This window comes from Poecilia reticulata, linkage group LG2 (assembly GCF_000633615.1).
Source record: "Poecilia reticulata strain Guanapo linkage group LG2, Guppy_female_1.0+MT, whole genome shotgun sequence".
NCBI classification, from domain to species: Eukaryota; Metazoa; Chordata; class Actinopteri; order Cyprinodontiformes; family Poeciliidae; genus Poecilia; species Poecilia reticulata.
In genome coordinates, this window is record NC_024332.1 from 25,346,215 (window position 1) to 25,368,436 (window position 22,222).

The following is a 22,222-nucleotide window of genomic DNA, read 5'->3' on the forward strand; positions in this document are numbered from 1 at the left end:
TATATATATAGCCAGCTGGCTGCTATATGGTTGTTAAAGTTTGTTTCTTATCTGGCAGCTCAGTCCAGTTTCTCCTGACACCCTTCAGCTCCAGCTCCTCTTTGTTCCTCTGTGTTTCGTGTCTCTTTCAGGATTTTCTCTCCTGGGAAACAGCCGGGGCCTCCTGGGAGCCAGCCGGGCTCCATGAGCTCAACCGTCTCCACAGCAGCCAGCTGGCATCTCCTGCCAGGCTGGAAAAAGCTCCACCGGGCCGCTGAGTCACCAGCGGGCCGGCAGACAAAGCCCGCTGCTGTTTTGGGTTGTTTTGCTTTTTATTCTAAGATTAGAACATTTTTACCTTTCAGCCTTTTCACCAACATCTTTGGAGGACATGGGGCAGGCTATTTGAGTCTGACAGAAAGAATAAAACTTCTACGAACGATAGAAAAGGCGTTATATGTTTCTACCATTAGGGGACAGCAGCGTGTTGAACAAAACTTTACAGTAAAATTCTTAAATATATTTTTTATCATTTTATAGATAACTATTTTCGCTCTGAGTTAGTTTTACGAGTTTTTTTGTTTATTTTGCAACTAAATATGATCAAATCAAACAGATTGGATACTGACTTTTTCTAATTTGTTTTTGTAAAACTGATTAAATTCTGTTAAAACATAGCCATATATAGTAGTTTTAATTGTTTGTAGAATAAATATTTAACCGAGAAATCTATAAATAATCTGTAATTTGAAATTGCATGACTGGAAATACTCAGTGAGAAGTAAATTAATTTCCCATGTTGGGAAATTTTCCTCTCAGGATGGATTGTTGTAAAACAAAAAGTTTGTAAAAAGGCATTAAAGTTTTTGCAAACCTTGAATTTCTGTTAAAACAGTTAAATTCTGTATTAGAAAATAAACAAAGTATTTTCTTTTAATAAATTTTTACTTCCTGGAATTAAAGTGTTGTTCTGCTTTTGACCGCTAGATGACAGAGTTTGACATCCACATCTTATTTATGGTCGGTTCGTATAGCTTTTGCAGATCGTTTTGGATGCATTTTAACTACATGTCTTGCTCTTGTTCATTGTTTTATGCTCGCGTATTCTTTGTTTTTAATATTTAGAGAAATATTTTTGACAAACTTTGTGGCTGATTTAAGTTATTTCAACGTTTTCTTTCATCGTTTGGTGGCCTAAACTTGGTTGTCACTACTGGACTTTTCTAAATAATTAATTGAATTTTTCTATTGTATCTTTGCTTCCTACTTTTGTGGACTTTTTCATACTTTTTACCACTTTTGATAACATTTGTTAAGTTTCTGCAACATTTTTATTGTTGATTATTTGGATTTTACCCTTATGTTGTCATTTTGTGTGATTTAGCTTTTGACCATAAGGGGGCACTAGCAGACATTAGAATATGTTCAAAGTTACTACCAAGAAGCCAAGAAGCTTGATTTTTTAAATGATTTTCTAGAGTCTGATTACTATTCTGTGGAGTTCCTGCTGCTGGAGGATTCATGCTGTCCAGTCGTTTTTCTCCCTGTAGACATTCAGGGCTGTGCAGAACATAAACAGTTACGGCTGAAATCAAAACACCCACTCAGATGATTTGTGAAGGCTGGCTGGGGTAGAGGAGACATGAAATCCTTCCTTCGTCTTTTAACTCAGTGAACCTACACATCAGCACAATCCAAACAAGTCAAATTTATGCTTGAGTTTTTACATTTTTGCAGCTTTAAGTGATAATTTACTGAAAACCACTGAAGCTTATTTAAATTGACTATATTGATTTTTTTTTCTATTGAAATGTTTTAAATTTAATGTTCTTATAGTTTGTTCAAGTATAAATTGATGAAAATAACTTCAGTTATTTGTTTCCACTCACTCCTTTGTTCATTATGCATAAAAAAATAAATACATTTGTTTCACCAGATCACATTAAATTGCATTTTATCTCGGCTAAATGAGTTTCAGCTTCCTGCTTTAGTAGAAACAACCAGCTCTGTTTTGTGTCTGCGTTTCTCCGTCACCATGGCAACCTCAGACTAGCCAGCGCGTGACGGGCCGTGGCTGCAGATTGGCCATCTCATGTCGCATCTCTGCCTAATCCCCTAATCCTCCCCTGCTTGCACTCTCACCACCCCCTCGATCGGATTAAAGGCTGCTGACCTCAACACACACACACCCGACACACACACACAAACCTGCTGGCCTAAATATCTGCTTCCTGCTCCCACACTGAAACAATTCACCCAACAACAAACATTATAAAATAATTCAATTAAAAATTTTTGCACCGATAATCTGTAATTTTAATCTCACAAAGAAATCTGTTAGTCTGACCTTAATTCTCCATCGTAGGCAGTCAACTAGTTTGCAAACTTGTCTTTCCTAGATGTGAGTTTGAACTTAAGTAACTGATTTCTTTGTGTTTATCAAAGGAAAGTGGGATTTTTTTCCCCTTACGAAGGATCTTATTGTCCTTAAATATTGGCTTTGCAACTCCAAATACAACTTTTCCACCTCTCTGGATGCTGCTATTTGCTCATAAGGTGAGCTCATCAAGGTGAGCTGTATTTTTGTCTCATCTGAATGCATTATCTTTACTTGGACTTATTTTGATGTTTATTGAGAGATTCTGTTCCAGTTTTTGCAATTAATCTGCATTTTCACCCACAACATTTGCAGAAAGCCACAAGGATCTAATTGTTCTTCTGTGATCCAAAACAACAACAACAACAACATATGGTGGAACTAAGCTGCCGACAGGTCAGAGAGCAAATCTTCAAACTCTTAAGACGGCTGGAACATGGATGCTGCAGCACCTCAGCTGCCATCTTTAGGGATTAGGACCGAGCTGGACGTCAGAGTTCAAAAAAAAAATGGTGTAATCTGGTCATCAGTTTAAATATTTGCATGTTTCTTAACAAATCTGTCAGTTTTGTTTTAAACTTTATAAGACTCAAACACTGGTTTACAATGCTCCTCTCAGTAAATTTACAGATGATTGCTTCACTGAAAGTGGCCGCTCTAGATGTCTGACTTTCTCAGCAGCCTCATTAATCAAAGATGATCATTGTGATTAATAGGGAGAAGGTCTCAGACAAATGAAAGGATCAGGGTAACTTTAGATTAATAGTGTTAAAAATGACTGAGTGATGGTGTTTTTATTTTAATGTCAATAAATAAGAACTGTAATTACATGATCTGCAATGGATTTCAATGTTAATCATATTTTACATTTTAAAAAATAGAATGTGTGTGGTTAAATTTAAGATATATTTGTTATTGTTATTATTCGTAAGGTATGTCGTGTTGTGTATTTTTGAGTAGTCAGTATTTTACCTACAGTAGACAGGAAAACTATTTAAGTTTAGAAAAATCAGAGAAATTCAGGCTTTAGACTTAAGCTAATAGTTAATCAAACTCAAGCTAACAGGTAAACATCAATAAAGTATTTTAATTTAAACTCTAAACAGAGTTAAGCTAGCAGCAAATTAAAGTCAAAATAACATCTAAACATATAAAAACTCCAGTTAGCCATTAGCTTGACTCTCCCTATCCATTAGCTTGACTCACTTAGCCATTAGTTTGACTCTCCTTAGGCGTTAGCTAGACCCTAGTTTGACTCTCATTATCCGTTATCTTGACTGCTGTTCGTGTTAGCTTGACTCCAGTTAGCCGTTAACTTGACTCTCGTTATCCATTAACTTGACCCTAGTTAGACGATAGCTTGACTCTAGTTAGCCGATAGCTTGACTCTCATTATCTGTTAGCTTGACTCTAGTTAGCTGATAGTTTGACTCTCACTAGCCATTAGCTTTACTTTTCTTAGCCGTTAGCTGCACTAGTTAGTCGTTAGTTTGACTCTCATCAGCCGTTAGCTTGACTCTCGTCAGACATTAGCTTGACTTTAGTTAGCCATTAACTTGACTCTAGTTAGCCGTTAGCCTCATCCGAGGCAATGAGAAGATTTCCCAAACTGACCACATTCTGACTGTAAAAGGATAATAACTTCAAAAAATATTAAATGACAAGTAAACAAAAATTAAATCTGACTTGTCTGCAATGGAAGCTGTGGAAACAGAAACATAACAAGGCTCCTCCAACTGAGCTTCATTTCTTTTTTTATAAAAGCAGCTCTGGTGGCAATATGTGATTTATTCAAAGCAATCAAGCTTTGAAATTGCAATAATATCCAGAGGTTTACATGTTTAAATACTGCTGCTCTTATCAAACAGCTCGTCTACATCTCCAGCCTCATTTAGAGATTAAAGAAATCTCCCTGAAATATAAAATATATTACAATTTGAAGCAATTTGCCCAGACGTTTAAAGCTTTCTCTGAATTAAGTACGCTCTCCTGAAATGCAAATATGCAATCAGGGTTTAACTGTAAATCCCAGAAAATGCTGCATAAGGACCAAACACATGCAGCCCTCCAATCCTGAAGCAATGAATAGCTAATTTGAGATGAACAGGTTGTGCAGCATAAGCAGAAGAGCTTGACAGGGCAGCAGAGAAATGCTAAATGGAAAATGTTGCAAAGATTGGATAAATAATTCAGAGTTCAGGTTTTTGCAGTTCTGTGTTAGTTGAAAAAAATCCTAGCATTTCATTCCATCACTCTCTAATCATCACTTTTAGAAAACTGATAAATTATTAACTGAAAAGTAGATGAGTTTTATGTTTTTTACATTTTTAATTTATTCATATATATCCAAACACAATGTTGAGCTTTGCTTTGAGAACTGTTTGGTTTTTAAATGAATTTCTTTTAGATTTCCACCCAAGTAAATTCCTGGTGTTCTTTCCCATAACCAACCTGGTTGACAAGCTTGATGTCCATTTATTCTGATGCAAAGTGAGGAACGCTGATATGGAGGATTCTTGATAAAAAGATGAATAGCAGGCTCCCCTTTTTCTCTCTTCACACAGTTCCCATTCAACCTGCATGAATAGGTCCGTCAAAACCAGTCTGGGTTTCCAATCAGAGATGAACTCTGGGGTCAGCAACGGCTGCTTCAAGCACTTCATATACCCAGCTGATTATGTTCACCAAATTTTACTCAAGTAAGTAATAAAATGACTCAAATTACAGCGTAGTAAAAATACTGTCATCAAACAGCTCACTCTTTGTATCATAAAAACGTTTTTCAAAATACTTATACGGAAACCTTTAGCTGCCAGAGTATGGAAATAACTTTTGCATCTTGTTATAATGACAACAGTTTCTCATTTATAACTTTATTTCTTAAAAAACAAACAAAACAAGCACAAAAAAAACATCTAACAACAATGTATAGCAAGACGTTTTTATCTGTTTTTGGAGACTTTGACAACAACAAGTAAAACAGAAATTGCCTCTACAGAAGCGAGAAGCGAGTGTTGCCGTGTTCCCTTTCCACTTCTCAAACACTGCAGTGATTATTGCAATTAAATCACACATGCGAAGTGGAGAAGCACAATCCAATGTAACCAATAGAAAAATTCAACTGCAGTACCATCGTACAACCATAGAGGGCAACATTGAGACAATTTTGGGTCAAATATTGCAGATTTAAAGAAATTTAGATGAAAATGTCAATTTGTACAGGAACATAAATATAAAACATTTAAGGATCAATTTAGACAGTTTATAGAGGGAATAATTTTTGGATTTAGCTATTCTTTTAGCTCCTGCAGCTCCCTGATCTCATTTACAGCAAATAACTCTTTAAAATATCATCTAAAAACACGTAGAACTGCCTGGTTTATTAATTGAAGCACCAAATATGCCTTAATATGCATTGACATGCACAGTAGAAACTGTTTCAGCAGCACCACAGCAGCTGTAACTCATTATGTTCAGTCTTATGGGGACAGCCAAACAGCACCAAGGAAAATTACGGTATTATATTGGTATATCAACTTCTCATGCTGAATTTCCTGTTGGATATTTTAGATGTGAGAAAAATATACACATAAACGAATGAAGAGAGCCTGCAAACTGCATGCAGAAAACCTTAATGATTCATGATTGACTGAAGCAAACATACAAAATTTCACCTGTGAAATAAATCAAAACATCATCCTTTTTTGTTTAGTTGTATTTCCTTTAAAGTCTCCAAGGTGACTCCTGACTCCAGCAGATATCAGACTCTCGTATTTATCACCAGTTTCTTCACAGCCGGCCTTGGTGGGTATTCATCGTGTTCCCCTGACAGAGATGAATAAATAAATCACATCTCTGTCAGACATAAAGTAAAGCTGCTGCAGAATTGATCAAAGCATCTGTGTGCAAATGGAAAAAGATACAGCACCTTTAGCTTAGGAACGACAGAAAGAAGATTGAAATGAGTGTAGTTGTCTTTGTTGTATTGTCAGAATGTATCAGTTCAGTGTTCAGGTTTGCTTAGATGCTTCTACGGTAAACGTATTTCCTGTAAGCCAAACTAATGCACCATGAAATTGCAGCAATTTCACTGTTGTTACAATCTAGAGATGTTAAACGATTTTCTGCTGCGTTTTGGTGCCATCAGTGCTGTCACAGAGGGAGTTTAGCTCACTGACAGAGCTTAATAATCTGACCCTTAGTGACCACGGCTCATTAACTGGACAGTCCAGTTCCAAACATCATTAAACTTTAGCTTTTATTTATAGAGAGATGCATGCATTCAGCGTTTATCATTAAAACCTCCTGGGGGCAGGAGGTTTCTTTCAGCTGTGTTTGGATCCATGCATCTGTGCTAAAGAGTAATTTGGCACCGATGCAATTAATTATTATTAGCAATTAATAAGGCAAAAACAAATATACATGTTTGAAAACCTCATTAAAAAATACTTAATATAGAATAACAATTTTTTTAAATCATCTTTATACATTTATTAGGTTTTTTCTTTTCTGGTCTCAAAAATAACTTGGATTTTTGGGATTTTAATTTTTCATGAATTCTTCTTTTTTTGTACACATTTTTATGTCAAAACATATGGTGGGTATAACTCATTTAAAATTGTGAAATAATGTTAATTGTGAAATAATGATTAATTAATATTTTTTGTGTAAGAGCTTTATAAAACAAAACCATCCCCGCATTTAAAAGTAATATTAATTTAAGAATTGATTTTACATTTGATTTAAATGTACCTTTGACTTTTTGATTGGATCACTGAATACTTTTTGATCTTGATATTCTGACTTTATTTAGCTTATTTTAATATATTTTGAATTTACAAAGTAATTTATAACAGTTTCCTCAAAAGTCACTTGAGAATAATTTAATCATTTAAATGTGTAATTTTCTTGATGTAATTAATCTGTTGTTAAAATTAGATGAATGAAAATTGTGATTTAATTTTATTGTTAATACGTTTTCATTTGAACAGTTCTGAATATGTACGTACTGACGTACTTGCGTTCTGACCCCGCCCCTTCCAATGATGTCACTCACTCTCCTCCAGGAGCGGAGCGTGTCGTTCAGTTCTCCGTTAGACCGGAGCAGTAATGGCTAGAAGTGGCTCGTCTGTTCAGTTTTCACCGCTACAAACTTCGCCGACTCCAAATGAGATGCGTTATGTATTACTTTAATTTCAAATTTGCTTTATTTTTCTTTCCGAAGACAAATGAGTCGAGAAGAAACGTCAAAAGAGAGGCAGAAGAGTAGTGATCGTCTTCTCCTTCAGGTCCCGACACTTTGTGCTGGGACCGCTTCCAGCGAGCCAGAGGTCAGTTCAAATTAACACAAAATTTACATTTTACTTCTTCTTCTTTTCATATCAGCTTCTTCTGCCTCTATCTGTTATGTTTTTTTGACATTAAAGTTTGTTTGGATGAATTCGGCTTCACATTTGTAAATATATCTCTGTTCCAGCGTGTATAATCTACTTTGTATTGTGTGAACTGCTCTTTAATAGTAATTACAGTAAATATGGTGCCTCTCTTTTTTTTTTGCTCTTAATAATTTTGTTATTCTAATGTAGATAAATATTTCTTTTGGCAATATCTGCCTGCTATTTCTAATATTTACATTACATTGAAGCATTTGCCATTTTGTTCTAATGTGACAGAAATATCTCGGCAGCAGACAGGTGCAGGAAAACTGGCTGTATTGAAAACAGCAGCATAATGTGTATGAAGACACAAGCGTTCAGAACCTTCTCAGTTGTGCCAATAAGGTCATCTGATAAGCTGAAAATCCTCTGTGTCTCTGCCACAAGCTTTAAGACGAAGCATTTGTGCTTTTTCTTCACCATCATCCTTCTGTTTTTCTTCCTCTCCAACTCAAAGACTCATTCTTCCTCCTAAATCCTGCAGACAGCTCTTCCCTTTATCGCCTTCATTTTATCCTCAAACTTGTCTGTGATTCATTTCCCTTGTCTATTTCCCTTCTCTGGTTCTTCATTTTTCCTCGAGGATGGTGCAACAGCATTTTCAGATGGAAATGATTAGTTCATGTGGAAAAAACAAAACAAATGCAAGCAGGAAATTATATTATGATCTAATCTGATTTAACTCAATATAACTTGAAGAATAGCTGCTGTGATACCCTCTATCTGACCACTTTTGAAGACCATGGGGTATTTTGACCATGACCATGAAATGACTGATAGCAGCAGCTGTAACAAAGGTGGTGGTGTTTTCTGCAAACTGGAAGTTTATTATTTATCACTTTGTTGCTCCTGCAGGCTTCTATTTTCTCGGTTATAAAATAATGAAATAGCTCTTAAAGCAAGAGACGATTGTCCAATTTGATCAACTTTCAATATATAGAATATTTGAGATCTCCTCTAAGAATATTGATAATTGCCTATTTTAATAGTTCACACACTTAAATATACCTTAAAATGTATCAATGCGCACAGTGGAAACCATTTTACTGGAGAAGCTAACATCTTCTGTGTTCCTTATTTCCTTTCTTGGGGATTCAGCCAGTGAGCAACAAAGAAAATAAATTGTGCTCCTGGATTGGTTGCTTTGCAAACACCCGCCAACAGCGTGTCAAGTAGCATTGTAGCTAGTTATTTTAGCTGCAAACTGCATTTTCTTTCAAATATTTCAGCTAATGCATTTGGTTTGGTTGTGTTTACCCAGACTTCCTGCTTTTGGCGTGGTCTCCGGGTCATATAAGTGTTCAGACCACACCAGAGTTCACTTCAACCAAACTAAGATCAGAGTAGGCAAACCAGAGTTCGCTTTTTTGGTCCGCATTAGAGTTTTTGCACATTCACACCTCCACAAATGAACCAGACTTCTAGAAAAATGGACTGGAGTTTGATTAAAGTGGACTGAAAAGGGCTGTGTTGCATCTAAACGGAGGAATGTCAAAGCCAGTTTGAAGTGTTCAGATCATCTCAGTGTTAGATTTTTCTGAACTGGATCTGGGAGTAGTGGTACGCTTTAGTACAGCTCCAGATTGAAATGAATTGAAGACATTGGCTAAAGACAGCCATATCTGCTGCTGCGTCTCCTTCCAGCAGCTTCTGGCTCCTAGAAACAGTCATTGTAATAACAGTCACTCAGGGATTAGGACCAGCCGACTCGTGGTTAATTAAACTCTCCGACATGCTCACCGCTCCTCGGATCGCTCAGCCTGACGGAAAATGGGTTCCTAACACGTCGACTCAGATGTGAGCCCAATCCCCTGTTTGTGTTTTTCAGAGTCAGACCCAGCAGCTCTCCCTGCGGTTTGCTGCAAAGCGCATTTTTTCCCTCTGTAGTGGAAATTTCTCTGCTGATGTAAAACAAAAGCAAAATGTGTCTATGCTGCCGTTTCTCTGTGGGCTTCCTCAGATTAAAAAATAAACTTTCAGCTTTTTTCGGGGAGTTAATTCTTCCAGTGATCCGACCCGTCGAACAGCAGATTCCAGTTCCGGTGTTTATCTTTGATCACGTCAATGTGAGTTTATTGATCAGAGATCAATGTTGCTCATTTCCTGCCCTGAAGGAGGCGTTTTATTGACGGCTGCAGAACGAGGCGCCCAGAGGTTCTGGAGCTTCACTCTGCTGGATGTTTGTTTATGAAGAGCAGAGGCCCAGATGGAGACAGGAAGCCGGTTCTGGTTCAGTCCAGATAAGATCAGACCGGTCCGGTTTCAATCCAGCTGGGCTGGATTTAGAGGAAGATTTATATAGTCAACCATCCATTCATCCATCCAATCATCCAACCATGAGGACTTGGTGTATGTTGCTATGGCGACTGTCATCCCGGTTTCCCTCCATGACTCTGTCTGACCTGATAAAGTCCTGAAAATAGTTGGCCATGAATATTTAAACCGTCTCCAGTCTGAAATCTATCAGCTCATCGACTGAAACCGTTTGGATTCACTTTGCACTTTGTCAGATTTATGCTTCCCTCTTCTGTTGAACACTTTACACACATCTACATTTATCTAAATGTATGGCATGTCATTCTGTCCCTTTAGTAAAAACATTTGGGCTTTAATGTAAAGAGCTTTCATTAGAGCATTGAAGCCTGACTCTTAAACCCCTTTAAAGCCTGGAGCTGCATCGGCAGTCAGATGTCTGCTCATTTTAATGGCTCGCTTCATAAATTCATTACAGTGAAATAATGAGATCTAAGTGGAGTCCTGACACTTTTCACCTGGAGGCTCGCAGCAGACTTTACCTAAAGTTCATAACTCTCTGTTTGCTACTCTGAATATTAACTATAAATCACTAGTCTATGAAAACAAACACCTGCGTGGGAATGAAAGTCCCTCCTCTCCAACACATTACGTCTTTAATGACGATAATCAGCTGAAGGCTTTTTCACAGCAGCTCCTGCAGCCTGTGTTGCTTGGATCAAATTAAAATGCTGTCATTAGTGTGCGAATACACAACTGTCCCCTCTGTTTACGCTCTCCGCGCCCTGCAGGGGTAATGAGGGCACTTGGGAAGTTTTGAATTCAAACAATTTCTTGCTGTGCTACTAATGAGATTAAAGCATCTCTCTGCTGAGGCGTTGACTAGTTTAATGCAGCCGTGGTTGTTAAATAATCTAAACTAAGAGTGTTTAAACTTGCAAAAGTTTAAATAAATCTCTATTTAACAGGTGATTTTAACAAACAGTTTCAAAAGTCACAGCGAGCTAAGAAGTTATCGGAGCATCTTTGTTTTACATCTGAAACGATAAATCGTGATTGATCAATTACTTAAATAATCTTCAGCTGATTTAACAATTGATTAATTGTTAACTGGAATATACAAACATATTTACAGCAATAGTTAATCAAAAATGATATCAATATATAGATTCTTAGTTTTAGCTTCACCTGGTTCAAATTCTGTAAAAAACAATTGCTGTCTAATTATTTATTAGATATTCATGTCCATAAAATTTATTTTTTTCAGTAAAACAGTTGATTTATTTTTAGATCTTTAGAGTATTAGCTTTGTTTTTGATACCTTGATGTGTCTGAGATATTCTGAATTCATTTTGGGCATTGTTTTGGAACAGATGGAGATCAGACCATTTAGTTGAAATTAACTGCACAATTTTAACTGCAGCAAGCTCAAATGATTGCAGACTGTACAGGTATAAATCTCCTCTGTGCTTGCTGCTCTTTTCATTGATTCAGAAAAATCTCATTTCTCTGCCAGCCTCATTTTCCAACACTGTAGTTTTGACCTTTAGCTCCATTGCTGATCTAGAAAATTAGCAGCAGTGTTTTCAAGTTGTTTCAGATTTGCTTGGGTGAACATGTGAGCTTCCAGTCGTCCATGTTGAAGCCCCCCTTTTTGTGTTTGCGTCCCGTTCAGGCCACCAGCTACCGATGACTCCATAAGCAGCGGCCATGGCTGCCCATCGAATCATTCGAGTGAACAACAATCACATCCTCCCTCGCTGTAAGTCTGAGGGGACGCTCATCGAGCTGAATGAGGGGCCGGCCGGGGCCAGTCTCGGTGATGTTAAAGGTCAGTGTCTCATTGCACTTCAAACTCAATTACACTTTGAATTTATTACGTCGAACGTCTGGAAGTGGAGTTCAGGGTTATAAAGTTCTGGCAAAGCATAGAGAAAAAAAATAAGAGTACAGAAACAAACTCTATCTTCAGACTTTATCCTGTATCTGAAAGCTAGAAAAGAGAATGATCTGCATTAAGATGACAGGAAGTGATGTAACAGTTGCTTTATTTGTTGGTTTTTATGATCTAAATTATCTGTATGTAAATTGAGCCAATTACCCAAGTGTGACCCAGATTATCCCGACATCATTAGCTCAACTGGTTCTTTGTTACTGTTTGATTCTAACTGCAGAGCCGTAAATAACCCACTAATTACAGGAGAGAAACACTGGATCACGTAGAAAACCATCCATCCATGCATGCATGCATCCATCTTTTTGTCTATCATCCAGATGAAAAACGCTGTCCTCTCCTTTCTTTTCAGTGCCTTCTCCCAGTGCCTTAAAGCTCGACAGTCAAGACTCCCTTGGAGCTGCTCAGGAGGTGGTTGCTATCAAGGATTATTGCCCAAGCAGCTTCACCACCCTGAAGTTCTCCAAAGGGGATCGCCTCTACGTACTGGACACGTCAGGCGGGGAATGGTGGTACGCCCACAACAACACAGAGATGGGATACATCCCAGCCGCCTACGTCCAGCCGGTCAACTTCAGGAACTCTTCCCTAAGCGACAGTGGGATGATTGACAGCCTCGGGGAGGGGTGTGAGGATGGCGGGAAGGAGTTCGGAGGTCTTGGGGAGTGGATGGGGATGAGCCTGAAGCCCTCTACCATTTACAACAACACCCCGTTTTCTGTGAACCCTTTCATCTGTCCGCTAAATCAAAACTCCAATGACGTAAGCATGAGGAACTCGGCGGATCTTATCTACTTGGACTCTCTGGCATCACCGTCGTCTTGTTCTAACAGTTGTTCAATCATGAGCAACGGGTTTAGCAGCTGCCATATTAATAGCCTCAACTCAACTAGTCCAAATCAAGAGGTTACATCCAACTTCCAGACTGAAAACCCCTTTTTTAAGAACAAACGTTCCCACAGTCTGTCAGAACTCTCTGTCTTACAGGCGCAGTCGAATCCAACTTTACCTTCGTCTGGGTTCTTTACGGGCCTGACGGCTCCTTTACCGGAGCAGTTTCAGAGCAGAGAGGACTTCAGGACTGCCTGGTTGAACCACAGAAAATTGGCTCGGTCTTGCCATGACCTGGACTCTTTGGGCCAGAGTCCCGGATGGGGGCAGACCCAACCGGTGGAGACCAATATCGTCTGCCGGCTGGACTGTAACGGAGGAGTTGTTCAGCTTCCTGACACCCACATCAGCGTACACATCCCTGAGGGCCACGTCAGTCATGGAGACTACCAGCAGATCTCCATGAAAGCCTTACTGGACCCCCCTCTGGAGCTGAACAGCAACCGCTGCACCACGGTAAGCCCAGTGGTGGAGATCAAGCTCAGCAACATGGAGACAAAGTCGTTCCTAACACTGGAGATAAAAGTGTCAGTGGCTGTGAAGAAGGAGAGTTGTCATGCTGCCGATGTGCTTTGTGTGCGCAGCGACTGCAAGGAAGGACCTTACACCCCGATACCCAATGCCTACATCTTCAAAGACACAGTTCAGGTACAGCTGGAAAGTCTGGAGCCTTGCATGTATGTAGCGGTTGTTGTTCAGGCACAGTACGTCGGACACAACACAACAGTCTGGGACCATGTGCAGAGGAAAGTCAGTCTGGGTGTTTACGGACCTAAACACATCCACCCCTCGTTCAAGACTGTTGTGGCCATGTTCGGGCATGACTGCGCCCCCAAAACTTTGTTGGTGAGCGATGTGACATGGCAGGCAGCATCGACTCCACCTGTGGCACTGCAGCTGTGGGGGAAGCATCAGTTTGTGTTGCCGTTCCCTCAGGACCTGCAGATTGGACTCTATTCCAACATGTCCAACTACCAGGTGAAGGCGAGTGAAGGAACCGGGATAATCCGGGGGTTTCAGGTAAAGCTAGGGAAGGTTAGCAGGCTGCTCTTCATGATCACGTCGCACAACCCCAGCAGTATCTCAGACTTTACTCTCAGGGTTCAGGTTAAGGACTCTTTAGACTGCATCTTGACCCAATTCTGCGTCCAGACGCCACAGCCACCACCAAAAACTGGAGCGAGGATCACTGGCCAGCGGAGATTCCTGAAAAAGAGAGAGGTTGATAAGATCGTACTGTCGCCTCTGGCTGTCACCTCAAAACACCCAAAGTTTCAGGATCGGTGCGTTACCAACCTGAAGTTTGGTAAGCTGATTAAAACGGTGATCAGGCAGCACAAGAACACGTACCTKCTGGAGTACAAGAAGGGGGACGTTATCGCCTTACTCAGTGAAGAGAAAATCAAGCTACGAGGGCAGCTCCGGACCAAGGAGTGGTACATTGGATACTACCAGGGAAAGCTGGGGCTGGTTCATGCCAAGAACGTTCTAGTTCTTGGCAAAGTCAAGCCCATTTACTGGTGTGGGCCAGACCTCACCACCACAATGTTGCTGGATCAGATCCTGAAGCCTTGCAAGTTCCTCACCTACATCTACGCAACTGTGAGGACGGTCCTGATGGAGAACATGGGCAGTTGGAGGGCATTTGCAGATGCACTTGGATACGGGAACCTGCCCCTGAATTATTTTTGTCGGACAGAACTGGACAATGAGCCGGAGAGAGTAGCATCGGTTCTGGAGAAGCTAAAGGAGGAGAGTACTAACATGGAGAACAAGGAGAGGAAGTCCTTCCAACGGGAACTCATGATGGTAAGACTTCTTTTTGTGCATAGCCTTCACTTATTATGGTGGACTTACTAATGTTTTCCAAAAGTGTCTTGCGAAAGTCTTTCCTTAAGTTTTCCTTTTCTTTATATTTTGCATCATATCAGTAGTTACCACCTTAAGTTTAATTGGTTTGAACATCTTTCTTTGAACTTTGGTAGCATTTTGTCTGTTATTTGAACAATTTTACGCAACATAGGACCTAAATGGAGCATGACAGTTTCTAAAGAAAACCCAGATTGACACAAAGAAAATTGATTTTAACCCCCAAAAAATAAAATAACCAATACTAGAGACATCAGCCATGTTTAGTCCGCTTTAAGTCACCTCTACTTTGTTTGCCTACAAAGTTCAATTTGTTTGGAGAGGTGTGAATGGTTCATTGAACTTTGCTCCAAAAGCAGGAAGTAGACTAAAGTGCAAGGGATTCTGGGTAAATTCAACAAAAACAAACGCACAAGTCTGGCGCTAGCAGGAGAAATGGCTCGTGGTTTTTTACCAGACAAGAGAGAATCACAGGATACAAAAATACGAATACGGCTTCTGAACATTTCTCTATGATGTGTTGACCCACATTTCTGCATTAAACTTCTATTTTATAGGGAATCCTCTATATTTCCAGTTTTTCTTCCCCTAAAACTTTCCACTCATATGCTTCAATACAGAAATCTATATAAAGAATCTGTATACAGCTTCTTAATAGGTTTGGCCAAATTGTGTTTCCTATCATTGCGTTTTCCAACATTTCTGTTTTTCACTTCCCTTTTAATAGGTAATTGTAACTCTTCCGAATTTTTCCTTCCACCAAACTTTCCACTGATATGTTTCGATACAGAAATCTGAAAACTGCTTCTCACCAAAGATACTGCTGTTCCCTATGATTGTACTGACCAACATTTCTGCAGTTGCAGAAATGCAGTTGTTTTTTTCCATATGTTAGATCTTTGTAACAAGAAAAAATGATAAATCTGGACCCAGACTAGAACCTGCTGAGAACCAGGAGTCTTGCTGGGTAAAACATTGCAAGCCTAGGAGCCAAAGGACCAAAATAACTGATACGTCTCTTGAAGATGTGTTGTGAGTTGCTCCTCTTATTGAGCATTTTCTTTAAACACTGGGTGGATTTGAAAGCTTTTGATTTCCCCTGACTTCATGTCTGGTCTCATTTAAACGCTCCTGCTTCAACAAGTCTTATGCAATGTTTTCCCTGAGGAGAGGCGGACTGTCATCATGAGGCTGCAGGAAGACGGCCGAGTCAGCCACCCAGCATCGATCGAAACATAACTTCTCTTTAAAGGAATGGGGGAAATCTTATGTAATTGTTACTCAATCAGACATTCCTGATGGTGAAAAGCTGCAGATTTAAAATCCTCTATTAGCAAACTGTTGTTTCCTGATGACCTGGTTTTTTTCCTGGATCCGGAAAAGGCCTGCAGCAAAACGTCAAATCCACAATAATCTGTGTTTGTAAGGAACAAAGGAGGAACTCTGCGCCCGATAAATCGCCCCATTGTCTAAAGATCTCAAGAGCCTAACTTCATTAAATGCACTTTCTCTATGCTAGTTAAAAAACTACAGAGGCTGATGATTGATGATGCCTCTTCATATCTTAACTAGATGTGACCTCTGTAATGAGAAGGGTGAAATCCATTGTTGTCGGGCTAATTTAGTCTATTTCATTCATTCACTTCAGTTGTGAAACACATAAACTCTCAAAGAGTTGTTTCTCTTATTGATAATTTCATTTTAAAGACTAAAAGTCACAGAGTTCAGTGCCTCAGAAAACTAGAATATTATATTCTAGTTTTCTGAATATAAAATCAATATAATTTTAATATAAATCTTTTTTTTTTATATGTTCATTTCTCTGCTCTAAATCCTTGGTTGGGGTTCCTTTTGCATGAATTACTGCATCAGTGCAGCTCCCTCGTCTCTCATCAGAGATCCTCCCCACTCTTCATTCTCTCTACTTTAATTTTAAACGATTAGTTTGGACCTCTGAGCAACAGTCTGGTTCTGGTTCAGAAAGTGGCTTGTCATTAGGAGTGCAACATTTATATCCTCTATTGTGGCTCTCAATATTCTGACTCCAGCCTGATTAGATTCTGCTTGACAACTCTCTCAAAACTGCAAGTTATCCCTGTTTCTACATACATCTACTAGATTTCTTCCTTCCACTCAACTTTCTCCGAATACGCTTGGATACAGAACTCTGTGGACCAACTAGCAGAAGGTGTCAGCGCGTCTTCTGGATATCTGTCCTGTCAGGATTGTGTCTTTTCAGGTTTTTGGAGTTAATTTTGAATTAAATATGCAAATTTTCTGAACCAGAATCATGAAAATGGCAAGAAATAAAAACTTAAGTTTTACATATATAGTATTTTGTTTCCCTGCCTATCTGTGAGTTCAGGTGTTAATTCAGATCAACAAAACCATGAATTCATGAGAGGAAAGTTTAACGTTTCCAAACTAAAGGTTGAAATGTGGAAGAGGATTCAATTAATCTATGAACTGACTTTCATATAAAAATTCATAATTTATTTTTCTAAATACTGACTTTAAATTCAAAATTCAAATTTTTTTCTAAGAAGTTTTTCTGAGAATTTCAACTTTAATTTCAGAATTCAGAATTTAATCTGAAAATGCTTAATTTTTTCTCAGAATCAATTCTGACTTTCTTCGCTGCATTCTGACTTTTTTTCTCAAAAAATAACTTTTTTCTCAAAATTTTGACTTTAATCTCAGAATTCTGATTTTAATCTCAGAACTCTAAGGAAAAAATATGTTTGTTTGTTTTCCAGTGGCTCTAATCCTCATCTGCACTAAAGGCTCTTCTTGCATAATCTCCCACATATTGCTGTTTGTAATTTATGTTGAGCGCTAACATAAATTAGTGTAACAGTAACAGTTTATCTACCCAGAGTCTCTTTAGGTTTTTCTCTACATTTGCTCTGTTGGAAGCCGCAGCTCAAAGCAGGAGATGTTTCCCGAAGCAGACAGGTGCTCCTGTGTGAAATCTGAGCAGGCATTGATCAGGACGGACCTGGAGGCCCGGCAGGGCATCCGACACCGCCCGGCAGATCCTTTCATCACAACGTGTCGGGTTACAAAGGGGCAGAATAAGAAAGCTAGTGTTTGTGAGCCGAAGAGAGGGCTGTTAATAATAGATCATCGCTGAGAGGCAGAGAGAGACCAGCCCTTCATCATCTCAGCTTGTCTTCGTCTCAAACCAGAACCGGTTCTGATCCAGATATGACTTAAAAACAAACATCAGAATGAAATGTTTAGTCCTTATTTTAGTTCCTGTTCCACAAAGTCAAATAAAACATCAAAAATCCTGAAAAAAAAKGGCTTTAAAATTAAAAGCTTTTCTGATTATAATATCCTTATTGTTACGATTTTTATAATTATCAAATTAAATATGCATATTTTTAACTTTGTCAAACAGTTTATTAATTAAATGTATTTTTGTTTACAATAATTTTTGTAGTTTTAAAATAACATTTAAAATCTAACTTTTTATTAAATTTTAACTATTTGTATTTAATATTTCTATTTGTATCTAATATTTCTAATGAAAAATTATATAACAAAGTAAATAATAAATCAATAATCCAGCCTGAACAAAAACAGTAGCTTTTTATTCTTAGAATAAATTTATAAAACATTTCAAGGTAAACGCTTTAAGCTTAACCTTCAAATAAATAAATTAATTTAAAAAATAAAGTACATCAGTTAATTCATATTTATAGCACCAATGATGGAGCTTGAAATCTGCAGAGCTTTTTTAGGAATTTTAAATAAAATAGATTTTTATTTTTCAATTTTATATTATAAACATTTATGTAAATGATGAAAACCCAACAAAACAACAGCATTAAGCTTTTAATTTCTGTTCGGCCAGGTCTTGATATCTAAATAGTTGGGGTTGGCGATATGAATTTATGAATTTATTGCAATATTTTTTGTTACTGTTGTAATACCAATAAATGACGATGATTAATTGAAATATATCAAGGCAACGATAAATCAAAGTTCTTATAATGCTAAAAAGAAATCCATCACAATAAGTAAATAAAGAAATCACCAAATCTCAACAGCCAGTTAATTTCAAGGCTTTCATGTGTAGATGCTCTGAGAGAAAACTAAATATATTTTGCTGCATATTAATTTGCCAGGTCTTCCTCCTCCTCTTCCTCGTCTCTACCTGTCAGCGTCGTCCATAATTGCGTTGAGGAGGCTTATTTTCCTGACGGCTGTCAGCGCCGTCTGTCCGTCTGCTGCAGGGACTTCCTGCGTTTTCTCGTACCGATGCTGTATTCCCTGGTGCAGCGGAGCGTTGTCTATTTTTAGACCCCAACCATGTTGTTGTTTAATAAGCAGGAGACCAAACCAGGCTGGAAACAGATGAAGGGATGTTCTGCGGCGCTGCTGCCTCTGAACCCGCTTCACAGGTTTTGAGACCCAGCTGCAAACCTCCACCACCTATTATTCATTCTTACATCTTATATTTGTGAAATGTATCAACATTCTTTGTGTTTTTATGAAAGAGAGAACTCAGAAAGTCATGTTATCAAAAAATGTCTCTGAATGAATCATAAAAACAACCACTGCTAATCATAGTTTGTTTTCCAAGTTTTCTAAAGATCTTTCAAACTCAGCTATATCAACCTGAGATGTTTGTAATATAATTTTTATTTAAAGACATACCTTTATCTCTAAAAAAAAAAAATGTGCACTCATAAAATAAAAATGTCTCCACCACCAAATCTATAGAAGCACAAGAGAGAGCAGCTACTCTCTCTAACCAACTCCAAATATGTTGCATGTGCAAAGAAACTGGCTATTTTCTGATCTTGGGTAAAAGAAAATAGGAGGAAAAATAAGAAATTGACTCCATATTGGTCACAAAAATCTGCTTAATCCAGGACAAAAAGGCTACACTCTGGACTGATATTTAAAGCTGCAAAAATGTTTGGAGCTGTTTTGCACAGTTGTGAAGAGTCATACTTTGGGTTTATTTGGCCCACATAAAAGCAGTTTAAAGAGGAGAATTGATTCATTAAAATTGGCAAAATGTGAGAAATAGAAGAAAACAGACGCCATGTTTGATGTGAATTCCTCCTGAATGCTTTGCTAGCAGGAACCAGCTGCAGATTTCCATCTGAGCGCCTCATGTTCATTAGCAGCCGTGTTTTTGATCAGGTTGGTCTTCAAAGAGTTTATATTTAGACCAGAAGAACCGCAGGTGGCCTAAAGAGCTCTGTCATCAGACGGGGATTACAGCCAGACCTGGACACAATCTGGGGAACCGATGATCACGGGAAATTGTTTTACAGAGGAGAAGAAGAAGAAGAATTCCTTCACCGTCTGAAACCAGAAGAGTTTCTAAAGTATGGATGAGAAGAGAGGAAAAATTATAGACTTTCCAACTATAAACTAGTGATCTATTCATTCATTCAACTAACCATTCATCCATTCATCCATTTAATAAACCCATATTGTAGTGCTAGTGTGCGTTTTAAAAGGAAGTCAATGAAAGGAAAAACTGCAAACATGACGGATTCTTCTGTTTAGTTTTAAACATCTAAGGGAAATCAAAAGGATACTCAAAAATTCAGCCAAAATACTCAATCTGCACAACATTGTATGGCATTTTTATGAACCCAGCTGTTTTTTCCTGCTGGTGTTTGTTTCGTTTTGCTTCACTCCTCTGATTGGTTTTCCAGGGATCTGTTGCATGTCAAGTCTTAAATTTCTCTTCATGACAACAAGAGGCCTAACAGTTCATGTGGTCATGTTTCACAGCCTATCTAAACCCAGGTTGGGGTAAATGTACACTTTGCGAGATAATCCGGATATGCTTTTCCTAGTAAATCCGAATCCAATCCCAAGAGTTGCTTTTGTTTTTCCATCAATCATCAGAAACGGACAAACAGGAGCGTCTGGATCATTTTCTACATGTTGTAGAGGATATGTTTTCAAGTTGTGAATGAATGCTGAGATTGTCCGTCTTTCATTGATTAGGCGTTGCTGAAGATGGACTGCCAGGGTTTGGTCGCTAAGCTGGTTCTGGACTTCGTCTTGCTGACCACGGCAGTGGAGGTGGCGTCCAGGTGGAGGGAGCTGGCCGAAAAGCTGGCCCGAGTTTCCAGGCAGCAGATGGAGGCTTACGAAGCTCCGCACCGTGACAAGAACGGCGTCCTGGACAACGAGGTGAGGACACGTCAGTTCGGGACAAAATAGAAAAAAAAGACAGAGTAGCTAAGCTAACCCCGCAGCTAGCTGTACTTTCTAATAACCGTCTACTAATACAAGAGAAAGGAATGTGTGTATGCATTAATTTTGATTAATTCTACAGATGTTAATGCATTTTAGCCCAATTAACTGTATTTTTAACAATCCAGAACTTTTGTATCTGTTTGTTTCTGGTACGCCCTTAAAATCTGATGCACAAGCTATATCCGCTAACAATCACATCGCTTCTCTCGGCCCACTGGGATTTAATTTCTGCTTCTAAAAACAATCTGATTGGACTATTGTGTTCAAAAGGAATTAACCTATCAGCAAAGCTATTGTTTCCTAATGTAGCATCTCAATGCTACATATGTAGCAGCTAATGCTAATGTTAGCATCCTTAGTCAGTTTTGAATTAAAAATGTTGCTCATTTTGTCAATAAAATGCGATTGATTAATTACAGACGCTGCAATTAACAAAATAAAAATTTTATTGAGTCCCAGCACTGCAAATAATTTTGAAATGCTAATTTGGTGAAGTTATGCGCTTGACTAAAATCAGTTGCCATAAAACCTGCATATGAAACTTTAATTTTTGCTGGAAATCAAAAACATTTAATTTGATCTCACGTTTTTTCTCCACCAAAAACGTAATTATTACCCCAAAGATTGCAGTTTAGGAGTGTTTATACATTTTCTGTCCATGCTATGATCCACATATGGTGCCAGCCAACTGAGAGTCCAATAAAAAAGCCTTAGTTTGTGTTAAAACCCCAATCTCTGGTCTTTTGCCCCTAAAATCACCCCGTTTCTTTGTCTGACCTTTCAGTCCATGTGGAAACCAGCGTATGATTTCCTGTTGACGTGGGCAGCCCACGTTGGGGACAGCTACCGGGACGTGATCCAGGAACTCCACCACGGCCTGGACAAAATGAGGAACCCCATCACTAAGAGGTGGAAACACCTGACGGGGGCGCTGATCCTCGTAAACTGCCTCGATACCCTCCGCAGTGCCGCTTTCTGCCCCACAGGCTACGGGGACTTTGCTGTTTGAGCGTTCTGTCCCTCTTGGCATTTAAACGCTCCAGCACATGGTGGGAATGATTCAAACCCATTTTTAAAACCAGAATATGGCCGAATCTCAAGGCTTTGTCCAGCATCTTATTATCAGGATATATGGAAACCTTAGTTGAGAGCCCTGCTATGTTTGTTTTTCTTGCTTTTCTACTTCTTTCTACTGTGTCCTTTGATATGTTTGTGTCCTTTTCTACC

The 22,222-nt window shown here is 38.7% G+C and overlaps 1 protein-coding gene across 1 annotated transcript; it reads left to right on the forward strand.

Moving 5' to 3' along the window:
• Positions 1–7,445: 7,445 nt before the first annotated feature.
• Positions 7,446–22,138, forward strand: LOC103457333 (SH3 domain-binding protein 4-A-like). The gene is made up of 5 exons (XM_008397376.2): positions 7,446–7,686; positions 11,720–11,875; positions 12,351–14,698; positions 20,741–20,929; positions 21,780–22,138. Exons 2-5 carry the CDS (start codon positions 11,755–11,757, stop codon positions 22,002–22,004), a joined length of 2,883 nt encoding a protein of 960 aa, XP_008395598.1. The 5' UTR covers positions 7,446–7,686; positions 11,720–11,754; the 3' UTR covers positions 22,005–22,138.
• Positions 22,139–22,222: the final 84 nt, after the last annotated feature.